Source organism: Phoca vitulina, unplaced genomic scaffold (genome assembly GCF_004348235.1).
Source record: "Phoca vitulina isolate PV1807 unplaced genomic scaffold, GSC_HSeal_1.0 scaffold36, whole genome shotgun sequence".
Lineage (NCBI taxonomy): Eukaryota > Metazoa > Chordata > Mammalia > Carnivora > Phocidae > Phoca > Phoca vitulina.
Genome location: NW_022589739.1, coordinates 12,107,531 through 12,121,831, shown reverse-complemented (window position 1 = coordinate 12,121,831; position 14,301 = coordinate 12,107,531). Strand labels below are relative to the sequence as shown.

The following is a 14,301-nucleotide window of genomic DNA, read 5'->3' as shown; positions in this document are numbered from 1 at the left end:
AATGAAGCCTATTGTCTCCTGTCTCCTTTTACAGGAAACAAAAGGCTCCCAGTCTCTGGGGAGCCCTAGCCCATGCCCATCCCCTGCCCAACCCCCAATGCCTAGTACACAGGGAGGAGCCAGGGCTACTGGAGACAGGAGGTTTTATTGATACTGATGGGGGTAGGAAAGGCCCCCAGGAGCCTGGGGAAGAGGGGGCTGAGTCAGTCAGCAGATGCATAAGGCCTGGGCACATGGGGGTAGGTTAGGGCACATTCATCTTCTCAGGATTCTGTGGCTCCTCCTTTGGGGAAGGGAGAGAGCATCTTGAGGGGGAAGCAATTCAAAGAGCAGCGAGGGAGAGGTTAGGGACAGCTGAGAGCTCCTAACCTGAGAGAAGGCACCACAACAGGCAGCAACATCTGTGTGGGAAGCTGGATCAACTGGTCAGTAGGGGCGATGGGGGAGGGGCACTTGGGTTGGCTTCTTGGGGAGGGGTCCAACCTTGGCCTGGGGGAGCTCTCAGGAATACCTGGTGTTCCCAAGCAGAGCAGGGCAGAGCCCAAAGCCCCTTTCCCTGTGGGCCTCATTAAGGAGAACTAGGCATTCAGAGAAAAGGGCATTCAGGGAGCCCCCTGGCAAGGGGTGCCAGAGTTAGTCCTTAAGGCACAGCTGGGGGCAGACAAGGCGCCAAGGCACAACTGGTGGGGGGGCAGGGGCAGCCTCCAAGCCGAGTGCCAGGGTCACAAGAGGACACAGGACCGCCCACGCTTGACGGGCGTGGGGTTGAGCACAGCCCGGACAGCCTCAGCGAACACTTCCTTGACGCCGTCCTGCTGTAGGGCCGAGCACTCGAGGTAGCGCACAGCGTGGATCTGCTTGGCCAGGGCCTGGCCCTGCTGCGGTGTGATGGGGGCCTGGCCCTGCTCCTTAAGGCGCCGCAGGGTGTCAGGCTGGGCTCTCAGGTCCTTCTTGGTGCCCACCAGGAGGATGGGCACGTCGGGGCAGTGGTGGCACACCTCCGGATGCCACTTGTGCCGCACATTCTCGTAGGAGGGCGGGCTGGCAATGGAGAAGCAGATGACAAAGACGTTGGTCTGAGGGTAGGAGAGCGTGCGCAGTCGGTCGTACTCCTCCTGGCCCGCTGTGTCCCACAGGTTCAGGTTCACGGTGCGCCCATCCACTGCGCTCTGCGCGCTGTAATTGTCGAACACTGTGGGGATGTACTCCTTGGGGAAGGCGTTGGTTGTGTAGCAGATGAGCAGGCACGTCTTGCCCACGGCCCCGTCGCCCACTACCACACACTTGATGCTCTGCATCGTGAGTGCAGCTGCGGCAGTGGAGGCAAAGGCCTCCTTCCCCGTCTGGGCCCCTCCGGATGCAGTGACCTGTGGACAGATCGAAGGGACACGCATGGTTAGGGAGGCCTCTACCTGCTGGGGAGAAAGAATGGGAGCACACGGGGGGAAACCAGCTCCTGTTCTCTTAACCTGACACCATCCTGCAATCCCATGAAGACAGATCTCCGAGACAGCGAGACAAATGATGAGAGAGAGGCCCTGAGACCAAGCCAAGATGCTCAGGTGTAGGGAGGACGGCAGTATAACGTGTAATGTGTTATGTGAGGCAAACAAGTGCTGGTACCAGACTGAATAAGGTCAAATCCTGGTTCTTCTATTTCCTACCTGGGTGACCCCGGACAAATTACTTAACCTTTGTATGCCTCAGTATTCTTATCTGTAATAATGAGAGTAAAATGCTCCCTACCTCACTGGGCTGTTGTAAGGATTATGTAAATTAACACATCCAAGGCATTTAGAACAGTACCTTGGGTCATAATAAGTATTCGGTAAGTATTAGCTACTTTCTTTTTCCCTCCAGGCAGTACAGACACAAAAAGTAAGGTATGTAAGTAGGGGGTCTACCAGATCCTCTACCAGATAGGGACCCCTCCCACTGAGTAGCCTGGAGACAGGTTCTGGCGCACAGCAGCTGTCCCAGGTCACTCTGAGATGTAACCATGGTAGGGCTTCTACCAACTCAGGGCCCACCCTGCCCAGTGCACTGATGTTTTAACTCCAAACCTGACCTCTTGGCTACTAAGTACAAACCAAAAGGCACAAAGAGAAACCTGCTAAGGAGCAAAATTCTCTAGATAGCTGCCCTATCTCAATCCAGGGTGCTTGAGGGATGGGGAGAAGGCGGGAGAGCTGACCTCATAACTCTTGTAAGCACAGTAAACCCTATCTCACAACTCAGTGCAGGAGAATACTGGAGATTGAGCCAGGGCTGGGATTTGGTCTGGAGTCTGGTATATAATGATGAGCGAGGCAAAGGCTATGGCTCCCAGACATTAGCATCTTCTCTCAAAGTCCTTGGTGGGGTAGGGTAGATCCTCCAAGCCCAGCCAAGAGGGATGGGCAGAAGAGGAAAACAAACATTTGATTTGCCCCTTCACGTTCCATCCTTTCACATCCATGTGCCTCTGAAAAATTTCGGAAGCTTCCAGACTCTTGGATAGAGAACATAGTGCCATTAAAGCACCATCACTGAGAATCCATGCTGAAGTCAGACTGGCCAGGGATTCTAATCCTAGTTCCACCAACCAGTTATGTTTGATCTTGGGCAACATATTTAAGTTTCCTGAGTCTCAAGTTTCTCATCTGTAAAATGGGAATAATCTTGTCTATTGTGTTAGAATTGCCAAGAGTATGAAATGAGCAAACATGAAGAAAGTGTTTGGCATGAGGTGTGGCACACAGGAAGTGCCAAATAAATAGGCTGCTGTAATTATTAGTGGGGTAAGTATAAGAGAAGTCCCAGCTCCAGCCATCACCCTGATCCCCTCTGCAGTTCACAGCGCTGTGGGGTGAGGAACTGCTCTTCTGAGTTCTGGAACAGAGCAGAGCTTCCGGAAACCCTGTGATTATTTATACTGCTGTGGCAAGATTCCTCCTCTCCTTGGCTACTTCCTCTCAGCCATGGGGGACTTTTTCTGGCCAGTATGTGACTTCCTTTCCCTGACTCTCTCCCACAATCAGGTCCCTACTCCGTGGGAGGAGACAGCCCTGTTTTAGACACATGGGATCTCTAAGCGTCCCTTGTTCCACCCAAGCACCATCACTGCTGGCCCATTTTCCCCATTTCACTTTATACAAACTATACCCTCGTCTGAGAACCCCATACCCGCCCCCCCACAGTTGGACCTTTCAATCATTGGTTCAGAAGCCTCAAAAATCAAACGGAGGGAGGGGGGAGGAATCCCCCATTGGAAACAGAAACAGAATTCTGGGGGTTTGGGATTTGCACAGGACCCAGGGATGGCCCCAGCTCCCTCCCAGGTCCCCACTTCCTCTGGGACCAGCTTGGAGTGAAATGGTTTCACTCTCTTAAGGTTGCCTCTCTGGGCATTAAAAATATTTCCATCTTATTTGCATGAATAAGTATATGTTCAATCTCAGGAAAGAAGATAGAGAACCTTGGGAACAGGCTGGGAAGGAAATAAGGGTCCCCTAGGGCAGTGGAGGGAACCTCAGACTGGAAGTCAAGAGACCTAACCTAAGTCTTTGCCCCAGCTCTGCTCTGCTGCTGATTCACTGCAACCAAGCATGAGGCACTTATCCTCTCTGGGCCTCAGTTTCCCGATCCATGAAATGGGGAGAAAAATGCCTGTGACAACGGCACTAGGTAGATGAAATGAGACATCAAAAGCCCTGGGAGCAGGGGATAGGATGATGGGGGCAGGAAAGGCCCCCAGGTTGGGGTGGGAGGGCGGAGTCAGGAAATGCATAAGGCCTGGGCACACTGGGGCAAGTTGGAGCACATTCATTCTCAGGATTCTGTGACTCCTTCCCTGGGAAAGGAGCAACCAGTTTTTTGGGGGTGGGGGAAAAGAGCCATTGCTTGTGTCCACAGGATTATCTGGGAGACACCGGCATTTTGAGAGGACTCCTGGACTTGTAAATCTTCAGTTCCACACAGAGCAGGGGAGTGGGTATGGCAGTGTGAGTGGGAACTCTTCCCCTGCAAGCCCAACCCTGGGCTGGCCCTGGCAGGAAGGCGAGGAGGGAACTCTCTGGCCAGCAGTCACAAGGCCCAAGAGGCTGGAAGTATAGCAGGCTCCAGGCAGCTCTCTAGGGAGGGGTTATCAACCAGCAATCAGTAAATCGGCCCTCAAAGAAGCTGGGAGGGACGGGGTAGCTTCCGGGCTGGCAAGGGAATAGGGACTGACACCGGAAAAGGATCATGAGTGAGGTAGTGTCCAGAAACAGGGCAAAGCAGCAGCAGTGTAGATTGAGCCAGGAGCACTAGATACCTGAATCTGACCTCTGGGGCTCACCTGCTGACTCTGCCCCTTGATCAAAAACCCTCACAAGGTACAACCTTTCCTAGGTCATGTGATGTTGTGACTTGATCCTTATGACTACCTACTGGTAATATTCCTAATTTACTGATTAGCAAGCAAACTCAGGGCAGTTAAAGTAACCCAACATCACACAGTCAGTCTGGAAGTCAGGACATAAACCCCGGTTTTGTGATCCAAAATCCCATGTTTTCCTCAAGGTGTCACACAGCCTCCAAGTCCCCCCCCCCCCCCCCCCCCGACCAGCTGTCTTAGAGACCACAAGCAAGTAAGTCACTTCCCTCCCTGGAGCCTCTGTTTCTTCATCTGTACAACAGGAATGGTAACACTTGCCCTCCCTGCCTCAAAGGGCAGCAGTGAGGATCCCTGAGCATGGGAATGAGTGCACTTTGTAAACTGGGAAGTGCTGTGCACACGAGAGGTTCCAAAAGCAATGCCTTTCATCCCAAGAGGCAGAAAGCACTGAGTATGCAGGTGTCTGAGTGGCGGCATCAGCCCAATTCTCCCCACTCAGGTCTAGCTCAGACTTTTATCCTCTCTCCCAGGACAACTCTTTTCTCTGAAATCCTACGGCCTGAGCCGGGTCAATTAAGTTCCCACAGCTCCTTTAAGGAGGGCACGTGCTAGAAGGTGAGGTCTAACCTGTGCCACATAAGGGACACTACCAGCTTGACGTGGCTCCCACAAGGAGCACAACTCATGTGGGGCTAATGTCTGAGTGTGGTTTCTGGAGCCCAGCTTGCACCCTGTGGGACCTGGTCTTGGGGTGGGGCCCAGGCAGGCCCAGAATGGGGGAGGGAAAGGAAGCAGCAGATTGCCTGATTGCCAGATCTTGGTGGCCGTTAGAGCAGGGGAAGTGTCCCAACTGGGAGTGGGGGAGGGGAGGAATGGGCTGTAAGAAATGGGGGAGTGTGGGGGCAATGGGAACTTACTGCAGCCTTCTAACCTGCCTCCCTGGCACGGGGCTCCCCTTCTACAGCCCTACCTGAAACTCATTCGAACTACAATCTGTCTGTGGGCATTCTGTTCCTGAGCTCTGGCCACACCACCCTGATCCTCTACACACAGCCTCCACATTCTCTTCCCCAAAACACATCAAGCAGCAATGTTTCCTGTCCCTATGGGAATCCAGCATTTCTTCCCCATTTCCATCCTCCAACCCGTCCTTACTCCTGTGTGTACCCCTAACCTTGGGCCTGCAGAGCCAGGCACTCTTGCCACTTCCTCCAGGAAAGTTTCTGTAAATCACCCAAATCCAAATGACTTATCCTATCCCAGGTCTGGTCTCAGTTTCCCTCACAGGTACGTTCTAACTTGCATCACATGGAGGCTGACCTGAACCTTATCTCTTGTCACTAGACTGGGAGGGTCTAGAGGGCAAGGTCCTCGCAGATCTATCTCCCTAGGCTGAGCACAGCACACAGTGGCTGTCAGTAAATAACTGAATGGACTCAATCCATCCCTCGGGTCTTTGCACATGGGAGTTCCTCTTCCTAGAATTCTGTTTCCTCGCCTCAGAGCCTCCCAGTCCTGCAGGGTCCAGTTCTGTTCCCCAGCTTCTCTAGGACACCAAAGCAACCCCCTCTCCTGCCCTACCTTCCCCAGCACTGTCTGAACTATTTATTCACTGCACTGAACTGGATGCCTCATGAGGAGGGAAGTCTGTCCCGCTTACTTCCAGAAGCCCAGCAGAGGGCTGGGCAAAAGCTGCAGACTGACACACATCTCCTCCCCTATTAATCCAGACTTTGATTCTGGGAACAAGGAAGAGCCTCCATGCCCAGGAGACCTAAGACAAGGGTAACCAACTTCCTCCTTCCTCTGTGGAGTACAATTTAGAGTAATGAACACACAGGCTAGATTGTCCTGTCCTCAGATGGAAGGGTGAGAGGAGGGGAATGCAGGCATAGCTAGCCCAGAGGTGATGAGAAAGATGGGTAGGAAAAGTCATCCTGATAAGGCTAAGAACTGGTAACATCAGAAGACCGTTGGTCAAGGATGGGGTGAGGGTCAGGGTTTGTATTGGAAATGGCTTCAGAAGCTCTGCAAGTCTGTTTGTTTTGAAGGAGAGGTGGAGAGGTGATATGAAAAGGCTCAAAGGGGCTGCAGCTGGCTGCAGCTGGGCTAGGAGGAGGAAGCTGGGGGAGACATGAGGTCAGTGTGGGGCTGGGACCAGGCCAAGGGCTGAGTCTCTCTCATTCTTCCCCTTCTCCCCATCAGCAGGGACAGAACCCAAGACAGCCTAGTTCCCAGCCTTAAAAAAAAAAAAGTATGCTGAAGAACTCTCCACTTCTTGCTATTCTCCACCCTTCACCCCCTGCAGAGGATCCTGCACTGCAGCAGGTAGGGTAAGAGGCAAAGAGAGTTGACTCCACCTGGTAGGGACTGGAAGGAGGACAGGTGTAGCTGGGAAGGCACTGGGGGTGCTGGGACCCTTTCACTAAAGTCCCAGTCCCTTCCTTCTCTCACCATCCCAGGACCTTGGGTGCTCCACAAAGGGTGAGCCCCAGGGCCAGGGCAGCTCTGGCTGGGGGAGCTAAGGAGGCTGCCCCTCCCCCACCAGGCAGCACAGAGGAAGGTTCCAACACTTGCTTCCTCCTCCCTTCCTCCTCCCCGCCTAACAGCAGCTCAGCAGTCCCCGGGCCCCATGAAAGGCCTGTGAAGTGGCACTTCCTTTGCCTTTGCTCATTTCACACGATGCTGTACAGAAATGCCATCCTCCCAATCCCGCCTCCCCCACCTGAAAATACCCACAGAGAGACCCAGGGCCGCCCTATCCCTTCAGCCCCGCCCCAGCTCTGAGGGGGTTTCCACAAGGGAAAAATACATCAGGGAGGAAACTCCGGCACCAATTTTCCACTGTCAGTGGGGCAGAGCTGGAACAGGGCAGAGGGTACTCCCCCATATTGCTGCCCCCCCAAGGGATAATCCCCAATACTCTGCCTAATTCTCTTCTCTCAACCTGTAAGAATCCTTGTGCTTTGGGGGAAAGGAGCCACTGGTCCCATCCCTGGACAGATACGCAGAGACTACTGAGGCCTGTCAGATCAAGGCTGACATGAGACAGCAGGGCCCAGAGTGGGGGGTACTGCTATAAGGAGCTTCTTAGGGGAAGGGGAGTTAGAGCTCCCAGTATTCTCTATGTTCACTGGGGGTATTAACAGGCAACTCCCTAATGTTGGAAGTCAGCGACAAGAGACAAAGTTGACCAAGCTTATACAGATTTGGGAGCAAATCCAGGACAAGGACCTGGGGCTCCTAACCTCCAGCCTGATGTCACTTCCACAAAGGAAAAGGTGAAGACTGTTACTCTGGCCTGGGAATGGGCCCATGTTTCTGGCCTCATTTAGGATGACCCAACAATGGTTTTATTCCTTCAGGAAATGGGCCAAAGGGATCAGGTTGATGCCTGAACCCTTTTTGCTTCCAAGTTCCCTGGCTCTCATGTCTAGCCAACACTAGGCTAGCCATGATCTAGAACTGACATTACTGGGCAGACAGCCACCCTCACCGGCCGCAACTGAGGAGCTCCTCCTGTAAGCTCTAGCTCCTGGGGAGATGTCCTCCGCCCATGACATGAGGACAAAAGAGGAAGCTAGACCCTAGACAGGAAAACCAATCTGCTCTGGGGAGGTGGCCCAGGCTTTGTCTTTGGTTTCCCTCCTCACAGACCCCTACAAGCCTCACCACTAATGGGTCTATACTGTATATGGAGGGAGAGGTCTTCATTCTGGGCCCAGGCCCTTCTTCCCAGCTGTCTCATTACAGCGACAACTTCTGGTATCTTCCTGCTATGACCTCCTAAAAGCTCACATCAGCCACCTCATCCGACCTAACACATTTGGCCAGAAACAACTCTCCATATCCTAGATTCCCAACCAGGATCTGTGACAATCTCACATCAGCCATTTCTTCCTAAAATAAGTACTAGTTTAGCAGGTAGGGAGTCAGAACTCCTGGATGGTTTTTTAATGAGCCATGATACTGAAAAAGCGTCTTGCATGCACATCCTTCTCTGAGCTGGAATTTTTTGCAGGTTCCAGAATTTCCTCCTGGAGTAGAACCCCCTATACCTCCCAGAATGACAGTTGGAGATACGGGTGGGTGGAAGAAGGGACAATTCATGGGAGAAGGACAACTGTGACGGGGGAAGGATAGAATGAGGAACCGGATTAGCTCTTAAATCTAGTTGTGCTTGGGAATCCCAAAAAAGTTTCCCTCCACTTCTCTTTTTTTTTTTTCTAATGGAGAGAAATGACTACAGTAGCCTTGAGGAGGTGGAGAGGCAGGATCTCTCAGTGTGCTTCCCAAAGACTTGAGGAAGGAGCTTTAGAACGGGGACAGGAGCTTATAGAGCCAGGCCAGGCTGGACTGAAGTTAAACTCCAGAGAGAAATTCCTGAAACAGAGGGAGTTAGGCTCCTGGATGAGAGGGGGAATATTAATGATGCCTGGAGGCAGAGGGGTCAGCAGGGGGCTTCCTGGTCAACAAGGCCGTGATGCAGCCCAGGGCACGTGGGTTCCCAGCCTGGGCAGGTCCTGTCGGGAAGCAGGGAAGAGGGAGCAGACACCTTCGCCTCACACCCCTCCTCCTTTCCTGAACTGGAACTAAACAGTTAAGACCTAAGTTAGACCAGCGATATAGTCTTCCCTCCAGAATCCTGCCTTTGCCCTCTCCCTTTCCTTCCACCACACCTAGCTGACCTGGTCCCATTCTCCCTAACAGGTGGCGTTGGAACCAGTAAGCACTGGAGTCAGGGGCCTTCAGGCTCTCCCCCAGCCTTCAGACCTGGCCTCTTGGTTAAGCATCCAACGGTTTGGGTGATTTTGATTTCCCATGGCCTCTCTCACCAGTCTTATTCCTGTGTCGCTCTACCCTGACTGCTACAGACTGCTTCCTCCTGCCTAACCACAACCTCACCCACTGCAGGTTCCCATCATTTGGCTGGCTTCCCCTGCTCTGGGCCCTCTCAAGGCTGAGGGCCGTTATTTTGTCTCCAAGAGATAAGGATATAGACACATGGACAATACCATGCAAATACACATAGAGAAAGGTTTTCAGCTCTTTAATCATCTCTTATCACTGGGAGGTTGTAGCCTGTCTCTCTGAGGTAGGGAGATTTGAAAAGGCTCTCAAACTCACCAAAGATCTGGACCCCAAAGCTGGAGATAAATGGCTGAAAGGGAAGGAGACAGAGAAAGAGATCGAGAGGAGCGAGGGAAGGTGGAAGAAGCAAGAGAGTGGATATGTGTTTGGGAGCGAGAAGCTGGGGGGGGAATGCAGGGAACAGAGGTAGACAGAGGGGCAGGGCAGGTGACAAGACAGGGCCTAGGCATGACCGTATTTGGGTGAAAGACTCAGAGGATGCAAGAAGAGGGTGATGGAGAGTTTGTGGATAGGGTCTGAAGAAGGAATGGAGGAAGAGAAATTAGAATTCAGGGACTAACGATGGGGTGGGGAGGGGGGAATAGGAGATGCTCCCAATCATTTCCCAAGGCCAGAGCCCCTGCTGCCTCCCAGAAGCTCTTTTCTATCTCCTCAAAATAGTCCTGCTCTCAGTGATGCCATCTTGTCAGGGACCACCACTATCTCTGAATGAGAGTCATTCCATCTCTAGTCACGGGACAAGACCAGGTCCTCTCCTTCCTCAGTTTACCCCCAAAAGAGCAAGGCCAGGCTCCGGTCAGCTAGGCACAGAGATGTTTGCTAACTAAATACCTGTTGCTTCATTCCAGGGATGAAGAGGTTGGGCGTGAGAAAAACAGGCATACAGAGAGCGGGATTGGGGCTGGCGGGGCTCCCCCCTCCCTGCCCTCCTCTGAGTGCACAGGACCTTGGACTGCAGCCTGCGAATGTGGGTCCGGATTGGCACCGACCTTCCAGGGAGGGAGCTCTTTTTCTGCAGTCTAGGGCTTCCCAGGCCACAGACACCGTCCACCTCCAACCTCCCAAATGTCACAACTGCCGGAGTGAAGGGAGAGCGCTTTTTCCAGCCCAGAGGGCCCCCTTCCTTCACACACTTCGGAACCCCCCCAACTTCTGAGGTCACCCCACCCCTGAGTCCCATCTCCCCACTCTGAGCTCTTCCACTTCGGAGACTTTTCTCTCGGAGCGGGAGACCCTCCCACCTCAGCGGTCCCTCGCGGCTCCCTCCCTCGGTACAGAAACCCACCCTCCCAGAACTGCCGCCGGCTCGCAGTGGCCGGCTCCCCGCCCCGCCCGCCCGGCCGCGCCCGCCCAACTTGCCCTGAGCAGAGAAGCTCCCGCCCGCGGCCTCCCGCAAGCAAACTTCCCCGGCCCGCGCCGGCGCGCAGTCCCCGCCGGCCGGGCTCCCCTCCCCCGGACCCCCAGTCCGCCGGCAGGCGTCGGGCCTCACCTGGTGCCCTCCCCGCCGCGGGGGAGCTGGGGGCGGCGGCAGCGGCTCGGAGCTCGAGAAGGAAGTGAGAGCGGGAGGCCGGAGGAAGTGGGGGGGGGCGGGCCGGCCGGGGCGGGGCGCGGGGGCGGGTCGGGGCGGGGCCCGACCAGGAAGTGCGAGGGGCCTGGGCCCCCCGCCCGGGTCTCCGCTCCCCACCCCTCCCGCCTGCCCAGCCCCGGGCGGGGACTTGGGCTCCCTTACCCCAGCCCTCTGCCTCCGAGGCCCTTAAGTCAGGCCTCCTAAGGTCAGTTCTCCTCGTCTTCTCCTTGCCACCCCAACCCCAGTAGAGGCCCTAGCCTGGGCGCTAGGCTTTTGTCCCCCTCCCCGTATCTCGCCCCCACCAACCCCCGCGGGAAGATGCTGAGAACAGGCGCCCCAAGGCTGGGTGCCTCCAGCAAGCCCAGGGATCGAGCGCTGGCCAAGGCTGGGGGTTGGCCAGAGTGGGTCCGACTGGGGCAGTCCCCACCCCTGCCCCGAGCCCCAGGGGAGTGCGGAGTGGTGGTGATTCAGCAGTGGGAAGGCCCCAGACCCCTGGGGAGGGTGCGGAGACTGGGGGAAGGGGAGCTGGCGTCAGCACCCGGGGAAAGACAAGATCAGCAGAGGCGCCGGCGGAGCCGCGGGCCCCAAAAACAGGATGTCGTGTCGTCGTTCCGCAACCGGCTGCTCGGTGCGCCCGGGCTCTGGGGAGGGGGCGGGGCGGGCGCAGGACGTATGGCTCCCCTCGCCTGCTCTTCTCGTCGGGGCGCGCAACTGCTTAGAGCTGCAGGGCCGCACCCAGGCCCGAGATCCTGCCGGCGCCCTGGGGACCAAGGGGTGGGCGGGCTCGTGGGCGCCCTCTGGTGCTTCTGCACCCAGGTCTTGCGCGTGGAGCTCTGACTCCAGAATGGATATCCTTCCTTCCTTCAGCACAAACTTTCTGAGCGCCTACTACGTGCACAGCTCCGTGCTGGGTCCTGTGGAGGAAAACTGAGAGGCGTTTAAGACAGGCTCCCTGTCTCCAAGAGGCTTTCCAGATAAAGAAGACGAACAACTCCGAGAATAAATAGCTTAACCTTTCAGAGCCTCCGTTCTATCTTTGGTAAAATAGGATAACCTCTCCTTCATCCTATAGTTGTGGAGATAACATGAGAATGGATGTAAAAGGCGTGCTGTCAATGCCTGGCTCAAAATAAACATTCAACAAATGCCTTTAAAGAACAATCATGCTATAAGAACGAGTTTCCTAAACACAACATGCCTGCCCACGGACCTTTGGGTCTTTGCTGATTCTATTCCCTCGGCCTTGCCTTCTTTCCTGTATTGATTGCCAGGCGAAATCCACTCAGACTTTCACAATTTGGCCCGAATGGATACGCCCTCCCTGGCTGCCATCATCCCTCCTCCTACAACACAGGTGCACACACACCCCACTTCTGCCAAGCAGTTGATAGTCTCTCCCAGTGCTGTCTAGTGCAAATAATGTAAGCCACATATGTAACTTAAAATCTTCTAGTGATGACATTTTTAAAAAAGTAAAAAGAAGGGGCGCCTGGGTAGCTCAGATGGTTAAGTGTCTGCCTTCGGCTCAGGTCATGATCCCAGAGTCCTGGAATCAAGTCCCACATCGGGCTCCCTGCTCGGAGGGAAGCCTGCTTCTCCCTCTCCCACTGCCCCTGCTTGTGTTCCTGCTCTTGCTATCTCTCTCTCTCTTTGTCAAATAAATAAATAAATAATCTTAAAAAAAAAAAAAGGAAAAAGAAACAGGTAAAAATAATTTTAATGATATGTTTTACTTAGCCCAATATATCAAAAATATTATCATTCAACCTATAACCAATATAAAAATTATTGACTATACAAATGAATAGGATATTTTCATTCTTTTTTTGTACTAAGGCTTTGAAATCTGGTATGTGTTTTACACTCACAGTACGTCTGAATTTTGGCTAGACATATTTCCTATGTGCTCAACAGGACATACAGCTGGGGGTAAGATATAGGACAACGAAGGAGAGCCTCTGTCAGATTCAGGCTGGTAGATGACTGAGTAGGTGTATTCATTCTCTATAAGCCTTCTGGGGAAGCTTGTCCTGATCCTCCTAGGTGGATTTTGGGTCTGTCTCCTCCCTCCCCGTAGCAGTTGGGATAGACTCCTCTGTGTGGAGAAGAGGAGAGCAGGAAAGACAAAAGGAAAATCTGATTCCCCTCTATACCTTACTGGGAGCACATGGCTGGTGCTTGGTGTTTGCTGATGAAGAAAGGATTGTGAGTTTCCATAAAAGACAGGGTTCAGTGGAGGACTACATACTAAAGCAGCTTCTATGAAGCCACTAAAAATTATGTCCCAGAACAAAGGTTTTTTGAGCTGAGTTCCTAGAGTTCCCTTCCCAGGACTTGAAGGCGGGAAAATAGTGGGGCTCTGGCCCCCCTTCCCTTCAACCAGAGTTAGTTTACTTTTATCTGATTTATATACTAGTGTTCTGGATAAAGAGTTTTTTTTTTTTTTTTTAAGATTTATTTATTTATTTGAGAGAGAGAGAAAGCGAACATGAGGGGAAGGGACAGAGGGAGAGGGACAGACAATCCCAAGCAAACTCTGCACTGAGCACAGAGCCTGAGATCATGACTCTAGCCAAGAGTCGGGGCCTCAACTGACTGCGCCCCCCAGGTGCCCCAAGAGCTTATTTTTTTAAAGTTTCCTGCAAAAAAAATTCGAAAATCAAATTTAGAAGCATAGTGGTAAGAAGAGGGTACACATAACACGCAGTAAACCAAAAGGCTGGATTGGCAGCGTAGGGTCAGACTGAATTTCCAGAGCCCTTGGTCATCGGCATGCCTGGCCCTGGTTCAGCTTGCTTAAGTGGGAGAGCCTGACTTGACCTTGAGGATTTCATGATCTGGTGGGATATGGGGCTGCTGCATATGAAAATACGGGAGGAAGAAGAAAGAGCCCTGCGCTGCGCTTCAGAGGGCCTGAAGTAGACTGGCTACTGAGACCTTAGGCTAGGCCTCACCCTTCTCTGGGTCTCAGCCTCCTCCAGTGGAAAACAAGGGGTTAAATCAGATGATGCTTTTGAGCTCTGACTTTCTATGATACACTCTTTAGAATAATAATTAAGTAATTAAGGCTTATGCGTGTAGCTTATTGCTCATAGTTCTTTAATACCATTTAGGTCATCTTGCTTTGTGTTCTAGTTAATTGTATCTGTGCCTAATGTCTGTCTCCCCCACTGACTATAAGTCCTTTGAGGTTGTGTCTGATTCATCTTTGTGTTCACCCACTGGGCCCGGCACAGGCAGGCCTCAGCACCCATTTGTCTTCAGTATACATCTGTGGAAGAAAATTGCAGTAATAAAGCACTGATCTGGGTAGAACCATTAGAGGCCAGATGACTTAGAGCCACTTTTAGGGCACAGATATAGGATGGGCCAATAAGGCCACAGGAGTGGGAGACAGGTAATGGGGTGGGAGTGTCTGCAAAGGTTTCTTGGAGGAGGAGGATGCTTAGCTGAAGAGTATAGGAAGAGGGCACAGGCCCCATAGGGCTGTTTCTTCTTCCTACTC

At 53.2% G+C, this 14,301-nt stretch overlaps 1 protein-coding gene across 1 annotated transcript; it reads right to left on the bottom strand.

Annotated features, from left to right (window-relative positions):
- Nucleotides 1-11: 11 nt before the first annotated feature.
- RHOG (ras homolog family member G) lies at nucleotides 12-10,800 on the bottom strand. Its single transcript, XM_032427356.1, has 2 exons — nucleotides 10,719-10,800; nucleotides 12-1,367 (listed from the first exon to the last, which is right to left on the bottom strand). Exon 2 carries the CDS (start codon nucleotides 1,296-1,298, stop codon nucleotides 723-725), a length of 576 nt encoding a protein of 191 aa, XP_032283247.1. The 5' UTR covers nucleotides 1,299-1,367; nucleotides 10,719-10,800; the 3' UTR covers nucleotides 12-722.
- Nucleotides 10,801-14,301: the final 3,501 nt, after the last annotated feature.